Source organism: Lissotriton vulgaris, chromosome 7 (genome assembly GCF_964263255.1).
Source record: "Lissotriton vulgaris chromosome 7, aLisVul1.2, whole genome shotgun sequence".
Taxonomy (NCBI): domain Eukaryota; kingdom Metazoa; phylum Chordata; class Amphibia; order Caudata; family Salamandridae; genus Lissotriton; species Lissotriton vulgaris.
Genome location: NC_141695.1, coordinates 645829140 through 645856430, shown reverse-complemented (window position 1 = coordinate 645856430; position 27291 = coordinate 645829140). Strand labels below are relative to the sequence as shown.

Sequence of the window (27291 nt, the reverse complement as noted above, 5' to 3'; positions counted from 1 at the left end):
TAACCAAGGAACAAGTGTGGTAGAAACACTAGATGCCTTCTTAACGAGGGCCAAATCAGTACTCAACAATGAAATCCTGTTGACAGAACGCAGGTTTTCTCTGGAACCCCTTGTAGCTCAAGGGAGGTTCTCTCTTACCCCGGCATTCCCTATAGTCTCACCAACTCCACATACAAACCAGGCCATTGAGCAAGAACAGCTAAGCCAATCCATTGATGGAATGTCTGTATCATCAAATACTCCTGTTTCATCTGTGGTCAGAGAGCAGGTACTAAACCCAAAGTAAAACTAAAGCAAGAACCAGAGGGCAGAATGCCATGAGGAAAACTAATCGTCCTAATAACTCACCTGAGGTAGTTAGGAAAACTTGGGGTACTTCAAGAATAAAGAAACCTGTGACAAAACCCACAAAGAGTTCTAAAGATGTAGATTCCCTATTAGGTACTAGTCTTGAGGGTAATAATTCCATTATACTTTAAGATAAGGCTGGGCCAGCATTAGGAACTAAATCAGAGGGTGACTTTTGAGGTAAGTTAGAATCCATGTTACATACAATAATAGATCCCATCATGAAGAAATTAAGTACTGTTGAAAACAGACTGGGAAGCCTAGAGAAAATGATGGTATCTGTTCCCCCAAAGAATTTGAGGGCAAGTCCGACCACGACTACCGCTCTAGCGCCTACGGAAGAGGGAAGATTGGGACAAGACAGGGATGGAGGAAATATTGCTGGTAAGTCATCTGCTACTAGCAGGCCGCTTGTAGTTAATCGCATCACTAAACCAAAGCCTGTTAGCACTGACCCTGTTGTTTCTAGACAGTTACCATAACACTACCTATTAGCAGGCAGAGAGATCAGACAGAAGAAGATAAGTCACCTCATACAGTAGTCTACCCCACCATTGATCTTCCCCCAGAATCAACCCTGTATGTAGTGATTCTTGGAAATTTCCCTGCTTTACCATGAGGGAGAAGGGAAGACTATGACCAGCTTCTCATCAAAATACATCACTGGTTTACACAAAATACCACAATTGGCCTGCATATACTTAATAACATTCTTATTGCTCGTAGGGTTAACTGGATGGGGGCCTGCGCAAACAAGGGTTGCGTGACTGTATCATTATAAACTTTGATAACCCTCATACAGCCGGAAGACTATTTGATAGGGACATCAGTCTGACCCCGCTGGTGGGCTCTGTAATTAAGATACTGCCCTTGGGATTTTTCTATAGGCCATCTAATAGCAGGGCTGCAACAATGGTTGGTAAGGAGGATTTAACAGCAAGGGGCGCCACCCACCCACTGATACCTGTAGATAGGACGTTTGACACTAATCATAGTTTAGCTCTACAGAACAGGTTTGAAACCGTGTCTGGCTTGGAAGAATGTGATTGACTGGAGGATCACAATTTAATAGGGGCAGAGCAGTGGAAATCGACACAGGTTCAAGGGGATGTAACCTCAAGACCATCAAGGGACCCCCTTAATAACTTCCTATCGTGGAACATAGCAGGGCTAGCACTGAAATTACAGGACCCCAGGGGGGTAGATTTTGTTAAACAATTTCAGGTAATCTGCCTGCAGGAAACGTGGTCTCCTGATGATGACCTACTCCTGGATGGCTATAAAGCCTTTTTTGTTCCAGCCACACCATCCAGGAGCGGGAGACATAGAGGTGGACTGGCCACTTATATTTCTGGAGCAATTAACTGTAAATTACAGCTGATGCCTATTTCTCATCCTGATATCCAGCTGATAAGGTCCTGTAAAGGTGTTATGAGTTAACTCTTTTTCTTCCCCAGCTGAGGGTAGCAATGTACCTGCACTGGGTGATGCTATAAAACAAGGATTGAGTGCTTGCCTTCATGGTCTCCTGGTAGCTGGTGATTTTAATGTACACCCATGTGGTGACCCTCACACGGCCTGTTTGTCTAGGCTGCCCTCTAATACATGGGTTCCACTTCGAGCATTCAACTCAAGGCAAGATGCTAAATGATATGATCAACGATTTAGATCTGATGGCCACATTGTGCTTTACTGCTCCTTGCAGCAATTTTACTGTGCCTACATTTAAGGGCCAGGGGAAGTGATCCTTTATAGATTATATTTTAATTTCATCTTCTGTGAAGAACTTTAAAGTCTCATAGAGTGAAATTAGTGATCATAATCCCCTAACACTGTACTTGGCAGATGAGGGTGTAGTGGAAGCAAATAAGGGCATACTAGGCTTAGCTGATGGCAGGTGCAGATTATAATGGTCCCAAGTAATGCCTGAACTATTTTACAATGAGGTTAAGTCAGCATGTAGCGTTGAATTGTCCCTCTGCTTAGAGGACCGATCTACGCCAATAGTGATCTTAAGGCTTATAACATCATCTCACATAAGGTGCCTATACTTTTATCCACTCCAGTGAAAGGAAATGCTAGGCTGGGACCCAGATGGTTTGAGCATCATTGCACCAAAGCTGCAAAAATGTTGAGGGAGGCATTGTTAAAAAAAACAGAATTCAAACTGAGGTTCTGAACTGTCATAGGGGGTACAAGGCGGCCCTCGCCACTTGAAAGGAAGCATTAAAAGAAGAAGCTTGGAGGGACTTATTAGAATCTAGCACCCTTGGAAATAGTTAAAAGTTCTGGGGTATTGTGCACAGGCCTCTGTTTATGCAGGAAGAGGGGGAGGTGCTTGAATCATACATAACCGAGGAGGAGTGGGTAACACATTTTGAATCTATGTTTGATATTAGGAATGGGCATCATGATAGGGAACCACATGACACCTATGAGGAAGGAATGATATTTTAGATGGGTGAAATCCTGGAAGGAATAATGGTATTAACGGTGGGTAAAGCACCCGGACCGGATGGGATCCCCCCAGATCTTTTTAAATCAGATCCTTTGTTCTGGGCCCCGATATTAGAGCAGGTATTTAATGCGGCAGCACAATACGGCTGTCCTGAGTCTTGGGCAACATCTACAATAATCCCTGTCTTTAATAAAGGCGACAGAAATAGCACATTATGCTATAGACCGATTTCCTTAATTGACTCTGTGGTAAAGGTGGTGGGGCCTGTCCTACTGCAGAGACTGACACTGTGGGCTGAGGAACAGATGATCCTGTCGGAGGTTCAATACGGTTTTGTGCGGGGTCGGTCTACTATAGCTCAATGTCTTAATCTGCTCTTGATATTGAGCAAGTATACCATTGCATGTTCTGGGACCATCCACTTGGCCTTCATGGATCTGTCATTGGCCTTCGACTGTGTTAACAGGGGGAGGCTATGGCAGTCCATGAGGGCCATGGGGGTGGATAATGGTATTGTTAACTTCCTGGAGGACATGCACAAGTCCACCAAAGCCAATATTAGGTTTTCCCAGGGTTTGCGGGTCACGAGGGATTTTAACATTAAAAAGAAGGTCCAGCAAGGTTGTATACTGGCTCTCTTTCTTTTTAATCTTTATATTAATGACTTGAATAATGTTTTAAGGCCTACTGGTGCAGATTACCCGAGAGTAGGACGGCGTGGGATTCCCGTTCTGCTCTATGCGGACAACACCGTTCTAATATCTCGGACTGCAAATGGGTTACAATTACTTTTATCTGCTTTTTCAAGCTTCATGCTAGATAGAGATTTGTTGATTAATAATTCTAAATCATATGTTATGCAGGTGGGGCAGAGGCACAGGAAGAATTATCAATTTCAAGTGGGAGACTCTAAGATTCCATGTACCAATGTGTTCTCCTATTTAGGGTTCCTTTTTGATGACAAGATGAATTGGGGCCCATTATTGCAGAAAACAAAAGGGAACATGGTGAGGGCGAACTCTGCAATTTTCAATTTTTCATCTCAAAAAGGGAAGAAGCCCACAGAGGCCATGCTACAACTGTATAAAGCTAAAAGTTTGTCAATAGCCTCGTATGGCAGTGAGCTATGGGGCTATACTGCAGGACAGTCCCTTCAAATATCGGAAAATGACTTTCTGAAGCACCTGTGTGTTCCCGGGAGGGCACCTCTAACATGGTGACCCAGGAGGAATTAGGGGTCCCATATTTAAATGACCTAATATCTCTACGACCACTTACCTGTTGGATAAAATGCTGGTTGAATATAGATATCCCCCTTACTCATTTAATTTTAAGAGATTGTTTGGCTCTTGATAACTCAGCATGTATCCCATGGCTGAATTGCGTGAAGAGAAGTCTGGAAAAGTTGGGGCGGGGGATCTATTCTCTAATCCTGACTGTATTGTAAAGAAGGATGTGGAAGCAATTAAGGTAGCCTTTTTACTAGAGAGGAATATGGAAAGGGAAGCCAAGGAGGTTGAGAAATCCAGTGTGCACACACACATTATGCTAAAAATCAACACCTAAAACAGAGCAATACCTTATGGGGTCTCTGTCTACGCATGATAAATGTTTACTAACCAGGTTTCGGTTGAACCTCTTTGACCTCCTACTTGCCAGACGCAAATGTTCTTTTAGAGGTATGGTGACAGCTTCCTGCGGCTGCAACAATCAGTCTCCGCAGGATATGCTACATTTTATGTTGTTATGTAATTTTTATGCTTTCCCTCGAAAACATTTCCTGGTCCCAATTTTAAAAAGATTGAATTTTAACCAGGTTCGACCCGCACTGATGTATCTGCAATTATTGAAGGAAGACTGTTTACCTTTTATATTGGGTTTTTTAAAAGCTTGTGTTAATTACTGGAACTACTTGGACCAATAATGTATGCCTTCCTTTGACCTTTTTTTATAATTATTTATTACCCTGTCCCTTATTGCAACTCTGGCGCTCTTTTATTGATCAAGCACGGATCGTTTTAACTGTATTATTGTTGTACAACTTTTATGGTTTTTATTGTAAAACCGAATAAAGTTTATGAATTGAATTGACTGATCTAAATGGCTGGCCACAACACTGAAGAAAATATTGTGGTAGGCATGACAGGACCTGATGACTCGGTCAGGGTAGTGACACACTGGCTCCCGGGTGCCACTTACATATTTAGGAGTACAATCAGCAAAATAGTTTAATAGCTGCTCATTTCTGTAGTGTTCTCTCTTAAAATGCTGGGCCATATGATAATTTACATCAGCTTTACCTATGGCCTGAAGATGTTCCAGCATTCCACATATTAATTTTCCTGCTTCACTACCTCAGCATCATCTATGCAATATGCAACCTATGTTGTCCTATAAAAAACTGAATAAGGCTCATGTAGGTGTATTATGTAACTCACCTAATCTCAAATAAGTACACCTAGTCCAAATGTCATAATATGAACAGTTTGAAAGCACAAACATTCATAAAGCAATCCAAGTGGACAACTATCTCCAGGGAAAAAACGTGCCTGATTCTACATTAAGCATCCCAATTACATTTGCTTGATCATAAATTAATTTATTCTCAATAAAGGCACAAACCTTGAAGTGTAACTGGCCCCCACAGAAGCAATGAAAATTAAAATTATAATAGAAATACACAAGACGACAAAGGTGAGAAGAAGAAAAAACACAGAAACTAGAACTGGGCTAAGAGAAATCAAGGTCATGTCTTAGATTGGAACAAATATATTTCTATAAATGCAAATGCATATACATTAGTAAAATGTATATACATTCATGCTAAGATCCTATATATGCAGGACTGGAACAAATACATTTCTATAAATGTTAATTTATATACATTTGCAGAATTTCTGTAAATGAATGCAAAGGACCCATATTCAGAAACTAATAAAATTAAAAATAACCCAGCTAATTAAAAGTAAATTAAATAAACAATGAACACTTAAACTTAATCTACAACATAGTGTTAACACGTATGTTTGGGATAAAATGAAGATGAAATGTATTTAAAACACATAATAATATAAGCATGCTAACACAAATAATTCAAAGTAGCCTTAAACGCGATTTCTACTAATCCCATGACTGTGGAGAAAAATTTAGGGTTAGTAAAAAGTCCCTTTATATTATTTTAAAATACTTCACAAAATGGCATAATGTACAAGAAGATATCTGAGAATAGGGAGACAGTACAATGCTAAAAATAAGGACAGACATACCTACATGAGAAAATGCCAGATGAAGAAAAATGTGCAAGGAAATGGCAGAAGAATAAACGTTATGCCTCTCTTGAGAAAAGGCGTAAGCAACATATAAACAATAATATGTACAATGTTTTATTGAATTGTTGCTTAGCTGCTCAACAAATCAGAGCATAAAGAAAAATACTAAACCATAAGGAAGTGAAGAAAAAAAATACAAGTGGAAAAGGAGGTGGGCCTTGTAGCCGATCACATTCAGAAATGTATCCTCATTTTTATGATTTGCAGTACATCAATAATCACATGAATGGTGGCCAATTCTATACGAGAGTAAGTGCAGAGCCCCAGCAAGTTGGCCGTGAGCAAATCTTGCTGGTCAATAGTGGCTTGCAACTTTTTGTTTAATTTCACAAGTGGTAGGTGGAGGACAGTTTGAAAATTGAGAAGTTAGTCCAGGTAAATGCAACTTTTCCTTTTATAAGGGACTGAATATCTTTTATTTCTATAGTTGAGAGATATCATTATACTTTTAAATAATGCAATGGCAGCGAAGGAAAAATGACGCCCTATAATCACTATATGTATTTGAACATGAAATTTAGAAAAAAAATGTGCCCACCTCTGTAGGTCTACTGCCACAAGACCTAATACACTACTACACCCAAAAGCAAAGAGAGGCACACATTAGATAGCATAACATATGCTGTCAAATGAAGAGTCCTGAGTGTGGATATTTCGTCTTTATTATTTTCACAGGTTGATCGATACACACAGCCAACGCGTTTCATACTTTCTTTCAAAGTTGCATGGATAGGTATCCAGTCATCATTAATCCATTAATCCGAGCTTCGGCTGTCTTCGCCCAACAAGAGAAACGTCGATCCGATTGTCATGTTACTCTGATCCGATACCAAGCCCCGTACTCCAGCCAGTGTATTTTAAAACACCAAACACCAATCCTCGCCTGTCACGTGATATCATTATACCACATTGACCTAGCCCACTATTCTTTGGCCTCAGACGTTTCCACTAATGTGAACACATGCTTAGCATTGGTAACAACCTGCCTCATTCTCCAATTAAACAAGACCCTATCCTATTAGGTGGAATAAAATTATATGTGTTTAAATTGTACAGACAGATTTTTAGAAGCTTTGGAGAAAGTTGTATTGAATAATTTTGACTTAGTTCACTGCAAGCTCTCTTTAAGATCCAAAAGTCTGAACATGCCAAAACTTGCAAAAGACACTCAACTATTTAATCAGTGTATACATTACATAATTGTTCCAAATTACTGATTTTATACAACTTTTGTCTTCTAGCTCAGCATAATTCACCAAAAATCCATGAAGGTTGGTGGGCATATAAAGAGGTGGTGCCAGGAAGCTTCGTTCCAGGTGAGACCAGCCCATTTTATGTTTATTGTTTGATTTCTGTGTGTCATATTGAACCCATATAATCATGTCTAGCATTAGTATTCTTGCTTATAGGCATCTACATTTAGAGCCATTGAAACGCCAGCGGTAATGTTAAGCCAGGTGTGTTGGAACTGGCCCTTCTTGCAAGGTCATCCTCAAACTTTTTGCTTCTTCCTCCCTTATTTTTCCTGACCCGTGGCTGTTGGCAATAGGACTCTGCGCACTTTACCATTGCTGATCAGTGCTGAAGTGCATATGCTCTCTGTGTAAATTGTTATTGTGATTGGATATACATGATTGGCATATTTGTATCACTGTGAATTCCCTAGTAAAGTGCACTGGGTGTGCCAGGGCTGGTGATGACAAATGCTACTGGTGGGCCTGCAGCACTGATTGTGCCACCCACATGAGTAGCCCCAAAATGGTGTCTCAGGCCTGCCACTGCAGTGCCTGTGTGCAGTCTAGGAACTGCCATGCCCTCCTGGTCAGTGTCCCCACTGACCAGGCCTAACCATTCCCTTTTTGTGCACATTAGTCACCCCTATGGAAGGCCCAAGGTACCCCCCTGGGCAGGGTGCAGTGTATGTGAAAGGTAGAGCATGTACTGGTGCAGGTGACATGCTCTAGTAGTGAATTACAGCCATTTTCGTTTTTCACTATTGTAAGGCTATCTTGCTCTATAGGTTAACATGGGGGATGCTGGCTACAGTGGCTACCAGCATTTCTTCCCATAGGAACAAGATAGGACATAAGAGTCTAGTATCCCTGAACTCAGAATTTAATAACACATCTTTTAGGAAAGGTTGTTTTTAAATCCTGTGTTTGAGAACAACACTTTTAGAAAGTTGCTGTTCTCTTGTCTGACCCTTCTGTGTGCCTTGGCCTGTTTGTGTATTGACTGTCTGGTTTGAGAGTGACAGGGGCTGGGGATTCCCCAGGAGGCTGGCTGAGTCAGCCCTAGGATGACTGACTGCATTTGCAACCTGAGTGGTGGGAGGAGTTAGCACCTGGGCCTGAATAGGGCTGTGCCTGCCTGCCACAATGCTGGCTCCACCTCCTGCTGGGCGGCTGACGACCCTGCCCCTCACTCTGAAAGCCAGGCAAACAAAGTGCCCAAGCAACACCCAGAACTGGTTCAGACCGGGCTCAAGGCCCACTTGCACAAAGAGAACAAATACTTTTAGGGGTATAAGTACAGGACCCCTGACAACAGAAAATTAGATCATCCTGGAATCAAGAAGGAACCTCTGCCAAGGAGAAAGCTGAATCTGAAGAAGGAAGACTGTCCTGCTGTTGCTCTACTGGACTGATCTGTTGCTTTGCTGCCAAGGAGAAGGGAAGGACTTTGCTGTTGTGCTGTGTCCCCTGTCTTGAAGGAATCTCCAAGGGACTGAGAAGAGCTGTTCTGAAGTCCCAGGAACAAAAGGACTTCACCCCCAACTTCCCTGAACTCTGCTGAGAGAGTTCTGGCCTTCCTAGAGTGCTTGATCCAGTTGTGGGGCCTCTGGAAGTTGTACCGGTGCTGGGAAGCTTGAAACTAAGCTCGAGAGACTTTTTGCAATTGAAAAGTTATCGCATCGCTCGCTGCGGAGCGCATCCCCGACCGTGCAAGAAGTTTCCCGCTGCTACGAAGGTCGAGATCATCGCAGTGCCTGTTGCCGCTGTCAGAACCATTGCATCCTTCATTTGCGGGACGCACCCGATCAGTGCAGGAAGCCTAACATCGCTGCGAGTGTCGTCGCAGAGCCTGTCGTCGCAGGGTTAGATCACCGCACTGCTTGCTTGCGAACCGCATCACGTCACTGCGAGTGTCGTCGCAGAAGCCATCGCATTGAGGAGCTGCGAGAGAGAAGATCACTGCTGGTTCATGCATCGTCGCCCCGGAGATCGTCGCAACTCCAGAGATCGCCTTTACGAGAACAAACTTCCTACGGAACCTACGCACCGGAATCCATACAAGTGGCCTTCCTCCCAATACAGACCGGATTCATCGCAACACGCCCGCTGCTGCAGCGGGGCTGTCGCATCGCCTCCCCAGGGTCTCAGGAGCAACTCATCGCTTGTTTTCCACCGCACCAGCTTCTGCTTTTGGAACTTTGTCGCAACTAAAGGTACTGTGTCTGAAACGTGACGCAACTGTGAACTTTTCACGCAACTGTGGATTATTTTATTACAACCTTAAGAACTCTTTTGAAAGCATATTCTTGAACTGTGTATGTTGGATTTTTGTTGTTTTGGTCTTGTGTAGTTTAGAATAAATACCTTTATTTTTCTAAACTGTTGTGGAGTCAGTTTGTGGTGTTTTCACTGTGTTACTGTGAGTGTTGGTACAAATACTTTACACATTGCCTCCTGAATAGCCTTGACTACTCGTGCCAAGCTACCTAGAGGGTGAACAGAGGTTATCTCAGAGGGTTTCCTCCTTACCCTTACTAGAATCAAGCGTCCCTATTTGGACAGTGGTACCTACCTCTGCCAACTAGAGACACCCAGTTCTAACAAGGTGCATATCCAGTTTGACCAAATGGTAACACTAGGGTTTTGTAGGAGGTGTAGTAGGTAACATTTTAAACCAACAATTTCTCCCACGATCTCGTTTCGTTTCTTAAAATAGGTTACTAGGGATAGTGCTTAATTTGAGTTGGTAATTGCCGGTGGAGGCCACCGGTACTTATTTTTGAGGATCAGCACTTATCGTTTCGGATCATATATTTTCTCTGTGCAAGAGAGGGGGAAACACACAGATCCGATAGATGGAAGAAGAGAAAAACGGCAATATCGTCACAAAGAGAGACCGCAGAAACCTGCAAGTGTGAGATAAAGGGTTTGGAGCTGGCTGGTAGTGGATTAAAGGCTGCGGCCCTTGGTATTATTTGCGCCGATGTTTATTTGCAGTGGGTGAAGGCTTCTGAGTAGAGTTTCAACATCACTACCCGTTTCTTTCACAAAATAAGTACTGACTATGGGGCATCAGTGCATTTGCTTCAGGCACTGAAACCAGGCTGCCATACAGGAAATGATTAAAAAAAAAAAATCCTTACAAAAGAACTCACTGTTTAAAATATTTTCTAGTCACTTGCAGCTGATGTCCAGAGTTCAAGAAATGCTGTTGAAAGCAAATGTCATGTTCCTGTATTCCAATGTTGGGCTCCTCTCCTACACAAACAATGTTCACTCCCAGCTAATTGTCCACATCAGTGAGGTGGCTGAAACTCTGTGGAATTCTAATCCTACAAAAGGATCATATGAAACTGTCCTTTCTTAGGGGGCTGCTATGACAATAATACCTTGATGGTTCATTACGTGGACTGCTCTGAGATAGCTATGTCCCGTCCTTTCCAAACAAACATTAGCCAAGTCTGACACCCTGTGTGTCTCTAGATTTTAATCAGTGGCCGCCTTTATGCTATGGTAGCAGGTATATGGAGTGGTTTACATGCCCTCAATTGGCTGACCATGAGTGTGATGGTACCTAATTAAAATTCACAGCAGGTAGCCAAAGAAGTGGCTGCAGTTAGCTTATTGCCTTTGTATCTGGCTCTAATGATGGCAGTTTAAGCCAATAATTTTTGTTTGGCAAATACTTATATTTTTCAATAATTAATGCAACGCGGAAATGATGATGTGTGTAGTTATTTCTTAGTCACGTATAAAAAAAGTTGCTAATAAAAATGCAGTTTCACTTACAGAACAGTTTCTGGCGCTTTTACAAAGAACACTGCTTTATGTGTTCCATGCTTTACTTTCAACTAGTTAGCATGCAAAGGCTTACTTCTTTTAAATCTACAAATTGTGCAGCTGGTCCTGGCTGCTTCAAAGCAGACATATTGTTTAAATGTCTGAAGCAGGTTTTTTGAGATTTCAACACAGAGGCCCAGGCTTGTGTCTGCCACTTCTGTTTTTCAACCCATTTACAACATTTTAGTCCCACATGTGAGTGTTGAACACATCACAGCGGCCTACGTTGGTAATTATTCTTGTACGTCACTTGCACATTTTATGCCCACAAAAGAAGGCCATCACTGGAAAGGCTTATGCGCATCTTAGTGTCAGAATGATTGCCATCAGGGCCATGTTAGCCATTCTGTCACTCTGGTATTTTCTTGGTAGCTGTAGGCTAGGATCTGTTTTAAAATTAGGATGGGCTGCTGTGACCAAACCATGACCTACGGGCGGTTTTAGTGACAGCCTCCTTCAGTGTGGATCTATGTGAACATTTCTGCCATGACTGATTTTGGTTTTCATTCCAGCCTTGGTTACCCTGTTTTAGGGAAAACAGCATGTGAAGTGAGAACTGATAGGTAGGTGTCCACTGTTCAGCTGTCAAAAATTCCGGAAACCTTGCTCTATAAAATACAAACTATTATTCAACTACCAAGTTTCTTGCTCCAACTGGGTCTGCTGCCAACAGAATGGGAAGAGCAGATCAATATTTTAAAGAACTATATTGTACCATTAGATGGGCAGAGCTTCAGTCCAGATAGGAAGACGGCAATGCTAATAACTGCCTTGAGAAAAGAAGGCCAACACATTTTAAAGTACTTAACTGTATCTATGGATTCTTAAATCCGTAGTCAAATACCTTTGCCTCAACATCTCTAGTAATCACCTCCCTGTTTGCAAACTTCATACTCTCTACCACCCTCCTGGCAATAACTTATTCTTCATCGAACAACTAAGGGAAATTATCTCCTCCAATGACGACCACTCAGTATCCCAAATCTACCTGGTTGATTTCAACCTTCACTGGTCTAAACCTAATGACCAAGCGGTGATCTGTCTTAATGCATTCCAATCTGATCTGGACCTTATCCAATTCTGTGACCGGCTAACTCACAACACAGGAGAAATTCTGGACCTCATTATTTCAAAAGGTGATACCATCACATTGGAGAACATTACTCCTTGTGATTGGTCCGACCACTACAGCATCTTCTTCTTTATCAATAGGATGGTGACACAGCAAAGGGTACAACCTAAGAAAAGAACTGTGGGAAAGGGACCTCAAGACTATTAACAAGGACTGCCTAGCTATCGAATGTAAAAAATCCTTGTCTTCCCAAGATTTGACTGATGTACACAATCTCATGGACATCTATAACTATACTATCTCTGCTATCATGAATTCAATAGCACCTCTACAACAAAAAAATGCTGCCTCCAAAATCTCCAAACCCTGGTTCAACAACAACCTAAACTCTGATCGCCCCAACTTAAGGACAGCTGAACGTCTATGGAGATCAAAACCTTCTGTGTACTATCTAAAAGTCCTTAAATCGGTTAGGAGCTCCTACAATACACAAATCAAGACAACTAATGCTGATTATTTCAGAGCCCAACTTAGACAAGCATCAAATCACCCCATAAAACGTTTGGAAATTGTCAAACAGCAATTTGCAACAGCACCCAATCACCTCCACTCAGCAGACATTTCACATTCTTGCACCAATCTGGCTATATTCTTTATGGAGAAAACTAAACACCTCAGTCTAGACCTTGAAGACAAGAGGGCCCTTCTTACATCATTTGAGAGTACGGCTCAACCTGTCCTCTCTGCGAGTCTAAAGCCGCTTAGTTTTAGCACTAAGGACAAGGCCACGTGGGGCTCCTTCTCTCCCCTCAGTGAAAACGACATCTGCAAAACCCTTCTTAGCATTAACCCTTCTAATCACTTCAGCGACCCACTGCCACTGTCTGTCTTCAAAGAAATCAAGGAGGCCGTCATTCTCCTCTGGACAAAGATTGTCAATGCCTCCTTATCCCAAAGCAAGATCCCCGAATGTCTAAAAGCAACTCAGGTTTGACCCAGTCTAAAAAGAAATGATGTGGACAGATCTGATCTCAACAACTTCCGTCCTATCTCCAACATCCGTACTGTGGCTAGGCTCCTAGAAAAATACTTTCAATCTCAACTCTGCTCGCACATCGAGACTTTCAATCCCTTGGATCCACACCAATCTGGCTTTAGGAGTGGTCACAATACTGAATCGGCGCTCTTTCACATTACGGATTTAATCCTCCTTGATCTTTCCTCTGCATTCGACACGTTCAATCACGATAACCTCTTAGCCATTCTGGAACACAGGATGGGCCTTTCTGGTCTGGTATTGCAATGGTTCTCTTCCTTCCTCCACAATAGATCCCAAAGAGTTAAGGTGAATCATACATTACCCAAATGTCTACAGTCTCCATGGGGGTCCGGCAAGGATCTGTTCTTTCTTCCATACTCTTTAATATTTTCCTGGAACCACTAGTGAACGCTCTATCATCAATGAACATTCTTTTCCATATGTATATGGATGACACGCAACTTTATCTGAAAATCAATTCCTCTGACGACTTCATCTCACTCAATTCCTCCTTGACAATTACTCAATACTGGCTAACTTAAAACCAACATACTAGATTCTCCTTATGTACATACTACTAGTGAATACATTTTTAAAGTTGAGGCTTTCATTTCAACAAAATGGTGAAACGCTTTTTTCTTTGCATCTTTCAGACACAAAGAATAAAAGCCCTGATGAGAGCCCAGGGACACTGTCCTGGTCTCGAAATGCGTCGGCAGCTTTGGTGGACTAGAGCATTATTACTAAACAACATTAGGCTTGGACAGTTCAGATATTATTATTTTTGACTCATTCAGTTGTTCTCTATTCCCCATTCTTTTGATTTTTTCATTCATTGATTCTATATGTATGTGATATTTGTTTCCTGTTATGTAATAATTGTTTTGTAGGATGTTGGGTGTTTAAATATCATTTTGACATTGTTTGTTTTTATGTGTATCAAACCATTTGTATATAAGTTGAATGTACATTCCTTATTTCTGTCTATTGATGTTAAAATATATTTCTAAAATTTTAAAATAATTGGCATTGAATAAGCATGCCTGGTTGGGAGGTAATAAATATTTTTCTAACCTGAAAACGTTTTTTCGTTCAAGTAAGAGTGGTTGAGGCAATTTTCATGTTGTATGCTTAATAAGGGTCTAGCCTTAACCACATTTTCATAGACCAATCTCCTTTGGGTTCAATATCTACATGGCACCTCTCGCCCACGTCGCACAACAACATAACCTCAACATCATCTCCTACACCGACGAAACCCAGCTGATCAAATCCCTCATCGAAGAGCCCCACACCGCCAAAGCCAACCTCCACAGAGGAATGAGGGCCGTAGCCGACTGGATGAAGGACAGCAGACTGAAGCTGAACTCAGACAAGACGGAAGTCCTCATTCTCTAACTCACCCCATCATCCTGGGATGACTGCTGGTGGGCCACATTGCTAGGCACAGCCCAGGAACCCACGGACCACGCACGCAACCTGAGGGTCATCCTCGACTCCACCCTCTCCATGACTAGGCAAGTCAACGTCATCTCCGCATCCTGCTTCAACACCTTCCGTATGCTCCGCAGAATCTTCAAGTGGATCCCTTTCGACACTAGAAAAACAGTCACCCAGGCCCTCATCACCAGCAGACTCGACTACGGGAACGCCCTCTACTCAGGAACAACAAACAAGTTCCTGAGATGACTACAACGAATCTAGAATGCCTCGGCCCGACTGATCCTCAACGTCCCCCGCGCAGCCACATCACACCCCACCTGAGAGGCCTGCACTGGCTCCCCGTCAACAAGAGAATCACCTTCAGACTCCTCATCCACGCACACAAAGCAATACACAACATCAGACCTACCTACCTCAACAACCGACTCAGCTTCCACACCCCCACCCGAAGCCTCCGCTTAGCCAACCTCGCCCTCGCCTCAGTCCCTCGTATCCGGAAAACCACAGCCGGCAGAAGATCCTTCTCCTACCTCGCCGCCAAGACCTGGAACATTCTCCCAACCAGCCTACGACAGACTCAAGACCTGCTGGCCTTCAGAAGACTCCTCAAGACCTGGCTCTTCAATCAGTAGCACCCTCCCCACTCCCTCAGCACCTTGAGACCCTCACGGGTATGTAGCGCACTTTAGAAATGCAATGATTGATTGATTGATTGATAACGTCATACAACCACAAGGGATGGCATAACTCTCTCCACATATAGCAGAAGACTTTGCGACCTAGGCAGCCTCACCATGGTAACCAATGGAATGCGTGATGACATACACTTTCCAAATACATTCTGCTTCACTGAGACTACAACATACCCCCTTTTTCCCCTTACAAACAAAAATTGATGATATCACAACATTATGAAAGAACAAGGTTGTATGACGTTATAACGCATTCCGTTGCAACAAATGCCTTTACCAAGCATGCTTTACAACGAGAATGCCATTGCCACGCATAACCTTTACCACGAAAATGCCTTTACCATGCATACCTTTACAACGACTTTCATAAATGTTCTTTTTTAATTCATTTTTCGACATCGCAATGGGAGACAGGTGCAATTTTTCAGGGGGGAGACCCCCAACACCCTTTCCCCCCCCCCCCCTTTTCAACCGGACTTTTTTTTTGTGGTGGGGAGACACGCCAAGCCCCTTTTTTCCTTTTTCCTTTAGCACACATGCCTTTACTACGTATCTCGTAGTAAAGGTATGCGTGATAAAGGCTGTACGTATTAACCACGCATGCGTAGTAATGTGGAATTTAGTGGAATTTACACTGAATATTTGTTGCTCTGGACCCCTTATAACTATATGCTACATAGCTAGATAAAACCTGTGATAAATATTTAAGGCCATTCTTATTGAATACGTTGTGAATAGGAGTGCATGGCGTGCTTAAAATTGGTCACTTACACTTAATTCCCACATATGTGCATGCTAAGATACTGAATGTAATTACCTGTTATAAGAAAGAAAACTGTAATTCATATGTACTCCTCAGAAGATCCTAGCAAGCGTGAAGATGCAATAAAGAGCAGACGTTAATAGTATTTCAAAATGTCATTTTATCTTACACATACAATAGCATTAACGTGCGCTTTCCAGGAGTGTTCATTTGGAATTTTATTTGAAGCCCTTGCTTGTTGTAGGTTTATTATTTGTATCAGTGCTCTTAGAGGCACAGTCACTTCTCTCTGGCTCTACTGGTCTATTTTAACTCTGGGTTTCCATCATACACTCTGAAGTCTGCAAATTAATGGCTCAAAACCAAATGTGCCATGTTGCTTTCTCATTTCAACACAACAAAATGCCTTATTGTTGTTGACTCACAGTTTACATTTTCTCCTGTAATTAAGCCATGATTAAAGCATATGTTATAATGAAAAAAACATTTGATAGTGAGGAAACAAGATATGTCCACCAGGCCGCCGGTGTTGTGATTTATTAATGTAATTTTCTTTCTGGTATATTCATTGCATGATTGCAATGACTACAATTGCAAGATGCTGAGCTATTGATGCTGTGAGTGTTTTGTTATGTTTAAAATTGGCTTTCTTAACAGATCTGAGGGGCATTGGAAATCAAGAGATTCTTCAAATCAGCCCTCAGAAGTTACCACCACAAAGATACGGACCAACAAGTGCACAGCTCTTGCAGATCGCATTGACACTAGCGCTCACAGCTGCAAATAAATCTTCTCCAGCATAAAAGATTTCATCGCACCTCCTGCAGCCTCAAGCAACATCACCCCATAACAAGACATTTACAACAAGCTCTTAGAATTCTTTTGTGACAGAAATAGCTCCATACACTGCAACTTTGACCATCAACTGAACCCCATCACAATCGCAACTAAACTTCCCATCACAGCTGAGGAATGAACCCTGACCTTGTGGCCTGCCATCACCACCGGTGAAATTAAACTTTACAATGAAGACCATTCACTCAGGGGCCCCATTTGAACCTTGCCCCCATCACAACTTCATCAAAGGACTCTTATTGATCAGCGAAGCACTAACACCTATCCTCAAGGCCTCCATTGACTCATTCCGGGACACCTTGAAACATGCCCCCACTCAAGAAACCATCTGCTGACCCATACATGCTTTCCAACTACAGACTCATCCCCCTCCTACCATCCACAGAAAAGGTCCCAGAGAAATTCAGCAACCAACTACTCACTGACCACCTCAGCAGCCACCAGCTCCGCGATGCCACACATTCCCCAATTGTGCCCAACCACAGCTTGGAGGTTTTTTATTCTTGGGTCACTATTCCCGCAGTGGATGGAAATGATAATTTCTTTCACGAATACACTGCCACCACACTTCTGCAGGATTATCGACCGTATAGAACTCTTGAAGTTCCACTAACAGCATGACAACATACCATCTGGTTTAATGGCGCCCTACCACACCCTGTGCCTGCGGTCTGTTTGGGACCATTGTCAAATGATGGGGCCACTTGCCCCGTTTTGGCTGGGTATACCCCGCATCCAAATGATATGACCGTTCCAGTCGCAGAGCTACGCGCATTGCACACTTCATTAATACATGTGCATACAGCTGTTATACAGTCACACACCATGCAAGTGGGACCATTTGGTGTTGCTGCACAACCACTGTGTCCCGGTGGTGTGACCATTAGTTCTGTCATGATTAATTCAGTGATGGGCAAACGGCCACAGAATAAGGACTAATACCCTTATTGGCTTGCTGAAAAATGTGTGCAACTTGAAGCTGTTTTTCCAAATACCACACCAGTGAGAGAAACACAGAATTTTGACCACAAGTTTACCTAAGGGCCTTGTGCCCAAGTTGGCTGATTGTAACATTTGGGGTAGAGTATTTGCTGCAGTTTATTCGATGTGTTTTGGGACTCAACACAAGAAATGCGGTAACTGTTAGGGTCAGAGCGCACAGCAGGTAAAGGATTGTCACAAATCAAACTATTAGAAATGGTGCTCAAAATGAAAGCAAGTCGGTTACCACGACAAGATAAAGTGCTATAAAATAGCTCAGACAAAGTCAATTATTTCCATCGAGCACTCAAGAGTCCAAAAAGAATACTTTTTCAAGCAATGCAATTATAGTTTTTAATCTTGATATATTTCAATTCTTTTCTTCATTGAAATGCAATCTTCAATATAATCTTCAAACTTGTGCAGCCAACACGTGTTTCGTCTAATCTGATTCGACTAATGACTTCCTCAGGGCTGCAACCCAAAACAAAGTATAATCGCTATTATAATTCTATATCAATATTCGATATAACAAAGTAATCTATTAAATAAACCTTGGTCCAAAGGGAAACATCCCAAAGCCAAATAGGTGCTTAAGTAAAAGATATGTATTATGATATAATGCTCACCACCAAGAAAAAGCTTGGAATCACCAAAGTGTTCATAAGGTTACCAAAGTATGGATCGTTGTTTGAAAAGTATAGCATCTCCTCATCTATTATAAATCAAATAGATATAGTCTATTGTGGGGGTTAGTATCAAACAGAGAATGCGACCATGCTGTAGAACGTCATACCTATATGCCTCCTCGTTGCGCCAATCTTATCCAATGTGGTCCATTTGTCATATATAAATCCAATCTACAAAATTACATATTGATCAATAAATGTCCTTACGAATAGTAACCCATCTATGTCATCATATCGAGGTAAAGGTAAACGAGGGTGCAGTCGACTCTCTTACCTGTAACCCATATTTAAGGGCTATATTCACAGGTGATGTTATTCGTCACCTGAAATAATATCAAATTCCCAAAGTTAGGAATCAAGATTAAGTCATGATATACAACATTTAGTATTATCACGATTAAGCCCAAACGGGGGTTCTCACCTAGTAGGAAGTATCTCACGCTTCGGATCGCGTCTCGTCGTGTCGGCGTCCTAATTTGGCGCCATCTTACTATTCCTATTTGTATACATTTGATGGCGGGATGCGCCATATTGGTAATACTCGATGTTTAAAACTGGCGTTATAAACTCTAGTTGTCGTATCACTATTGTAATAGAAGCCTAGTTTATTATAAATAAAAGTATAGTTCACAGGTTCTAAAATACAATTATATTTTGTATTTATTTATCGATCTATTATTCAGTCTAAATCGTTGGTCAAATTTAAATTTTTGACAAATAATTTATCCGTCTCAAATGTAAATAATCTAACTTATCTTCAAAATAATTAAGACTAATTGGAAAGGCAAACCTAACAGAGTGAACGCAATTCCGATTTTGTGTCCGCCATTTTAGAACGGTCAAATTTAAAGTTCGTTCCTAAAGAAATTGCCAAAAAAGTTAACTTTAGAAGATCATTTTGTGATACCAACCACTTTTGATCAGTCCATTGAGTATACTGAACTTGATAATACGGTACTGAGTCATATTGCAATATTTAATATTAATAGTGTATTACTGATTTTGGGCATCCCGTAACGTCTATATAAATCTGAATTAGCACTAAATATTTAATAAATCTTATTTTAATATAAAGATTGGTGCAAGGTAAGGTACACAAGTGATCCGCTCCTCTGTGCAGTCACGAAGTATAGTTAGCTAGTACAAGCAAGAGTATAGGGGGTTCAGGTTTGGAAAAGGAGAGTAGAGTATTTAAATCTTCATATTTACTGTTTACAGCATCTTACATATAAATGGCTTAAATTAAATTTCACAGTATTATACAATTAATAAAATTCTTTAGCATCATAGAGAAGCTCATTTTAAAACATAAAGTCAGCCATTTATCCAATTACAGCATCGCACAAATAACAGTTCATTATAACAGGCAATACAGATAATTACATTTGGTTGTCACGAATTACAGCAGATTAGGTCATCTCATATATTATATACAGTTACTCATTCCCTAGGAAGAATTCATACTCATTATCAACATTAAGTCCCTTCTCTACAGCTTTAAGTTTTATTAACCATATCACTTCCTTTCTCCGAAGTGTTAGAATCCTATTCCCACCTCTGGGTTCTGGATCTACATGATCAATACCATGATAACTGAATATGTGTTTCACTCTCTCATGTGAATTCCTAATCAGATGTGCTGCAGTGGGATAACGAGTATCCCCTTGCTTGATTGCTCTAAAGTGTTCTGACATCCTATCTTTGAGTCTTCTCTTGGTACTTCCAACATATATCATTCCACAGCTACATGCAATGATATAAACCACAAAGGTTGTGTCACAATTTATAAACTTGTCTATAACAAATTCTCCTGTATCATTGTAGTTGAAAGTTACCACCTTTTTCTTAGCCCATCTGCATGAAGAGCATTTACCACATTTGTGGAAACCCCTAAATCCAGATAGCCAGTCTCTGTTCACATGTTTCTTAGGGTAACTAGGACTTAATATGTTAGCTAGTGTCAAACCTCTCCTAAATGTCACAGAGGGGAATTTATTAATGAAAGGTGCAAGATCATGGTCAAGCATCAAAAGATGCCAATGTCTCTTAAGAATTGAATACAGTTTAGGGCTTTCTGTGCTGTAATGTGTAATCATTCTTACCCTAACTTCAGTATCCTTCTTAGTATTTACAGGCTTGACTTTTAATGTATCTTTACGTTTAAGTTTAAGGGCTCTGGTTACCGCCATATCGATCACTTTTTTGTCATAGCCTCTCCTTACAAAGCGACATGAAATGTCTTTCATATTTGCTTCAAAGTCTCGGTCTGAGGAGCAGTTTCGCCTGGCTCTCACCATCTCACCATAGGGTATTGCTTTTAATTGATTATTCGGGTGACAGCTTTTGGCGTGAAGAACTGCATTACAACTAGTTGGTTTTCTGTACATCCGACTTTTGAGATGGCCATCTTCTACAAATAACTCAATATCCAAAAAGGTTATTTTCTTGAAATCATATTGGGTTGTGAATTTAAGATTATACATATTCTCATTAAGGTAGTCAAAGAATCCCTTCAGTTGTTCAACTGACCCAGTCCAGATTAGGAGGCAATCGTCGATGAATCGACCCCAGTAATGAATATACTGGATCCATTCTCTGTTTGCGATTCCCCAGATTCGCTCCGCCTCGAACCACCCCATAAAGAGGTTAGCAAAAGACGGAGCAAATCTGGCTCCCATCGCTGTCCCGAGCTCCTGTCGGTACCAGTTTCCATCAAAGAGGAAAACGTTGTTTTTAAGGACTAGTTCCGTCATCTGTAATAGCATTTGTGAATGATCATAGAGTTCAGCTGCTCTTTTACTCAAGAAGAAGTCTAGTGCTTTAATACCCAAGTCATGTCCTATGTTCGAATATAGGGATACTACATCCAGGGTAGCTAGTATCATCCCATTATCCCATGACATATCATCCAGTATATTCAAGATGAACTTAGTGTCTTCAACAAAAGACGGTAAGTTATACACATACTCTCTTAAAAAAGTATCTATGTATTCTGAAAGGAGTTCAGTCGGGCCACTAATGCCGGAGACAATCGGCCTACCTGGAGGTCTGTCCCGGCATTTATAGACCTTTGGTAAAGTATAGAGACATGGTGATTTCGGATAAGTGGTTAGGAGATAGAGGTATTCATCACGATCTAATAATGATAGGTCATACCATTCTTTAACTTTCTTGTTAATGGTCTCCATAACTGCTTTCATAGGGTTCTTCTCCAATTTGACATAATATCGTCTGTCATTAAGCTGAGATAAGACTTCAATATTGTAATCTGTGGTGTTTTGAATTACAAGATTGCCCCCTTTGTCTGCCCTACGTATTTGAATGTCCTTATTATTCATCACATCTCTAAGGGCTTTCCTTTCTCCAGGTGATAAATTGTCCTCTCTTGGGCTCAGATGTCTCTGCTGTTGGTAGTCTAGCTCCTTATCTATGTCTGTGCTCACTGCTTTAAAAAACACATCTATTGTGTTACCTTGTGCAAGTTGAGGAGTCCACTTAGATCGTAATTTAAGACCACTTTCTTGTGATTGGTAACGTTCAACATCTAATTCTTCTAAAAGTCTAGATAAAGTAACAGGGTCATCTTCACTTTCTGTTAAAGACAATAAGAGCTGAGTCTCTTTCAATTCTTGTATCGTAAGGTTACTCAGCCCTCTAGATGTAGGTGTTACCTTCTTCTCTGGTGTATTAACAAAGATTTTTTTTATTTTCAGCAGTCTCGTAAATTTAAAAAGATCTATTTTGGTCATCACCCAATCTTGTCTCCTAGCTGGACAGAATCCTAAACCTTTCTGAAGTATACATATCATATCATTTGTAAGTTGAAAGTCTGATAAATTGATAACTTCAATGTCACTTACTTCACCCTCATCTCTTACGGTTGTGGCTTCCAGGATCTCAGACTCCTTTTTATCCTTGATCCTGGATCTCCCATTTCCTCTCCTGCCTCTCCTGGTCCTCTTGCAGTGGTATTGCGATTTCTCCCTGTTTCTCGATTCCCCTTCCGTAAACGCTGAACTTCCTCTAAAAAATTACTTTCTGGTGTAGGAATATTCGCTGTAGTCACTGGTATTTCATCATTCTCATCGCTAGATATATTACTCGATGATACATCTGTCTCACTAAGTGGTGTGGTGCTGCCTGTCTGTCTTATATTAGGTGTTTTTTTCATCAGATAATCATATCTTTTGGCATATGTATATATTCTTCCTGATCGATAGTCATTCTCATCTCTCTTAATTTTACGAGCCTTCCTTTTCTTGATATCTAATTGTAACTTGTTCAGGATCTCATCCATTATGGTGTAATTTTTAATTGTTGCTTCTGGAAGGTTCATTAGCTTAATCTCATCTTCTACTTTCTGGATTTCAATCAGTAGTTTTGCCATTTTCCTGTCTGCATTATCAATCAGTATATTCATAAGATTACGTGAACTATCATTAAGCTCCTTTTCCCAAGTTTTGTATAATTCTGGTTCAAGATCTTCATATGCTGGTATTATTTGCGAACGTAATCCCCGAGGTATCCTGTTCAATGCTATATATTGTTTAAGTGTGGCAGCATCCCACCACTTATTTAACTCTTGTCTCTTAAGTGATTCTAGCTTTCTAAACTTGGCACTAAGCCCTTCAGTTCTTGTACTACCAGGTGGTCTAACTGCTGACCCTATAGATCCACCCGCCCTTAGATTATTGAAAAGTTCTTCTGCTTATTTTTCTCTATTCATATTTCCTTTGCGGCTGCTCTCTTAACAAGAATTAAACACAAGAAATGCGGTAACTGTTAGGGTCAGAGCGCACAGCAGGTAAAGGATTGTCACAAATCAAACTATTAGAACTGGTGCTCAAAATGAAAGCAAGTCGGTTACCATGACAAGATAAAGTGCTATAAAATAGCTCAGACAAAGTCAATTATTTCCATCGAGCACTCAAGAGTCCAAAAAGAATACTTTTTCAAGCAATGCAATTATAGTTTTTAATCTTGATATATTTCAATTCTTTTCTTCATTGAAATGCAATCTTCAATATAATCTTCAAACTTGTGCAGCCAACACGTGTTTCGTCTAGTCTGATTCGACTAATGACTTCCTCAGGGGACTCGCGCTGCCAGGAAAAGGGGTAGAAGTCCATTGAGCTTCACCCCAACCCGCCGCCGATTTGATCCAGCAACTAGTACACTCGTGGGAGCCGATCTATAGGAAACTACCTTCTCCCTCTTCACGGCGTAATCCGGATCTAAGGAAATCCCCCCCGGAAGGGCTACTCTCCATGTCGCCAGCGTTCTGAGTCCCGAACCGGTAGGAACTATCTCCCCTCCGGTTAGAACAACGTGTCTCCAACCGAATGCGTCTACAATCCAGTAGCGCTAGCGTCCAGTACCACGAACCGGCTAAAAACTCTCTCGACCGGTTTGAATCACCCCATGCGATTGCAACCAGCAACGCAAGCATCAAGGCAAGCGTATCTGTATCTGTAAGGAATTCGCAAGCCAATTGTCCCATAACTTTGGGTTCGAAAATAATTTTAAAGGCTTTTGCATAGTAATGCAGGTATTAATTGTAAAACTGTCCTGATGATGGTCCCAGTTTATTACGAGCCTTTAGGGATCGAAACGTCGACGCGTTATGCAGTGTAACATATGATATTACATGTATATTGAAATTGTTTACATTGCAGGGTGAATTTGGTGAAATTATTTATTGTATTTACAAGTCACCCCTTGGCTCAAAAATTGTTTCCTGCCTGAAAACCTCTTTCCTTTTTTCTATCCCCCTTGCTTTGATCTGTTCTTTTCAACCTTTTGGGATAGGTACAGGACTGTACCCTATCTCACCTCCTATCTTGATCCCCCTTGGATCAACAAGATTCTATATTATTCCTTAAATAAACTCACGCCCGGCTGGGCGTTGAAACCATATAGTACTGATTGTAGTCTATATTATTATTCTCGTGCCATTTTCAAAATCCTTAGGACCTTTGTTCTTTGTAATAAGTTCCTCAGGGCTGCAACACAAAACAAAGTATAATCGCTATTATAATTCTATATCAATATTCAATATAACAAAGTAATCTATTAAATAAACCTATATGACAAATGGACCACATTGGATAAGATTGGCGCAACGAGGAGGCATATAGGTATGACGTTCTACAGCATGGTCGCATTCTCTGTTTGATACTAACCCCCACAATAGACTATATCTATTTGATTTATAATAGATGAGGAGATGCTATACTTTTCAAACAACGATCCATACTTTGGTAACCTTATGAACACTTTGGTGATTCCAAGCTTTTTCTTGGTGGTGAGCATTATATCATAATACATATCTTTTACTTAAGCACCTATTTGGCTTTGGGATGTTTCCCTTTGGACCAAGGTTTATTTAATAGATTACTTTGTTATATCGAATATTGATATAGAATTATAATAGCGATTATACTTTGTTTTGGGTTGCAGCCCTGAGGAAGTCATTAGTCGAATCAGACTAGACGAAACACGTGTTGGCTGCACAAGTTTGAAGATTATATTGAAGATTGCATTTCAATGAAGAAAAGAATTGAAATATATCAAGATTAAAAACTATAATTGCATTGCTTGAAAAAGTATTCTTTTTGGACTCTTGAGTGCTCGATGGAAATAATTGACTGTGTTTTGGGACTCCCTCCATGACCGTTCTTCCTTCTGTGATCAGGCGTGTTCTGGATGAACACGGAGCAGAGGCGGCTCTAGAATTGGGGATGCCGTTGGTGGGAGTGTTCAATATTGTTTGCTATATGACCCTTGCTAATGTCAAGGGGGATGCTGTAAGCTTGCAAATGGCGCAACTCTTGGAGGCTTTTGCTGATGCAGACAAACAGCGCAAATTGCCGAAGATTATTGCTAACGCTTATAAAAGATTAGGGCGCAATAGTCTGGGGGATTAGGGCCCAGATGTAGGTAATAGCCAATTACCGAATGGTAAATACCGAATTTTACCGATTCGGTATTCACTATTCGGTAATTGCTATGTAGGTAAGTAATTCGGTAAAAATACCGAATCTGTAATATTCGGTAATTACCGATTCTGTAATTACAGAATCGGTATTTGCCATTGATTCCTATGGGCCTTGAAGCCCATAGGAATTACAGAATCGGTAAAATTACCAAATTTACAAGGGGGACAGGGTGTCACTTTGACACCCTGTTGCACCCCTGTTTCTGGCTGGTGTGCCATGTGACACACATACATGCCCTTAGGGCATGTCTGTGTGCCACATGGCACAGGTGTACATGCACAGATGTGCATGGACACTAGAATTCGTTATTTACCATGGAATAGTGTTCCATGGTAAATAACGATTCGGTAAGAGCCTGTGACACTGATTACAGTGCCACCTACATCTTGATTTACAGGTTCGGTACATTTACCGATTCGGTATTTTACCGATTCTGTAAATTTACCGAATCGGTAAATATACAGATTCTGTAAATAAAATGCTCCCTACATGCCAATTCCCAAATACCGGTCGATAACGGCCGAAATCGGCCGTTACCGACCGGTAATTGGCGATCTACATCTGGGCCTAAATCTTTTGCTCAATCTCAAACGCAGAAACAAAATCAGCAGAAAGCCCAAACTGAGAAGGATGGGCGACCGTTCCTTCCTAAAAAAACTTAAAAAATGATAAACAGGGGCAGCAACAACAGAAGCAAGGTTCGTGTACTGGCTCACCGACATCTGACGCTTCTGAGGGAACTTATGATTTGCGCGATAACACGAAAATTAAGACACCTGGCAGATTTCCAGTCCCAGATCAACGCTCTCCTCGTTCTTTACAGGACACATCAGACTCTCAAGTCGGTGGTGGAGAGTGCCAGGATCGCAGCAATGGTGCAACCACACAACAGGGATGGGATCAACCTCGGCAGTTTGACGTACAAGCCAAACAACAGGGATTGCCTCGTTTTAGACCCACATAACAAAAGAGAAAATGTGCCGCATTAACAGCAAAGTATGCCTCAGACGGTGAGAACGCTGCTCCTGCACTGGACATGGACGGTGACACTGCTCGACAGCGCGGCAGAAGTTACCATACTGCGGGAGGCACTGCATCCCTATCTGGAGGCGAGAGCAACTGATATGTTCATTACAGTTGAAACAGCAGATACTCAAGTTGCTCCCCAGATAGACTCTTGAAAGTGGTATACAATGCACAATTTTTGTGTTTTTTTGGGAAAACCTCACTTCTTCCAATGATATTTTGTTGGCGGAGGCAGATTGGCCGCCACCATTTGTTTTGGTCACCTCTAGAGGTGAGAAAGTGATACTTCTGATTTTTTCACTATACGTCCATGAGGAGACTAAACAGGCATATGCATCGGAATGGGCGTTTTCCCTGGCCCCAGCAGTGTACCGTAATCAAGTAGGCTGGGATAGAGATTCACTGGCACACAAGATTCCATTACGGTCTATCCACAGGCACAACCGCAGTACCCCCCTCAGACAGAAGCTTAGATTCCTGTTTGTGACATTCTGATGCAATTGGAATACCAGGGTGTGATTGA

At 41.4% G+C, this 27291-nt stretch overlaps 1 protein-coding gene across 1 annotated transcript in view; it reads left to right on the top strand.

Annotated features, from left to right (window-relative positions):
* The window catches only part of CA10 (carbonic anhydrase 10 (inactive)), a 724792-nt gene that overhangs the window by 221962 nt on the left and 475539 nt on the right, over positions 1-27291 (top strand). Inside the window, exon 2 of the mRNA XM_086928760.1 lies at positions 7377-7451. Coding sequence (XP_086784886.1) covers positions 7377-7451 — 75 coding nt within the window. The remainder of the gene's footprint in view (positions 1-7376; positions 7452-27291) is intronic.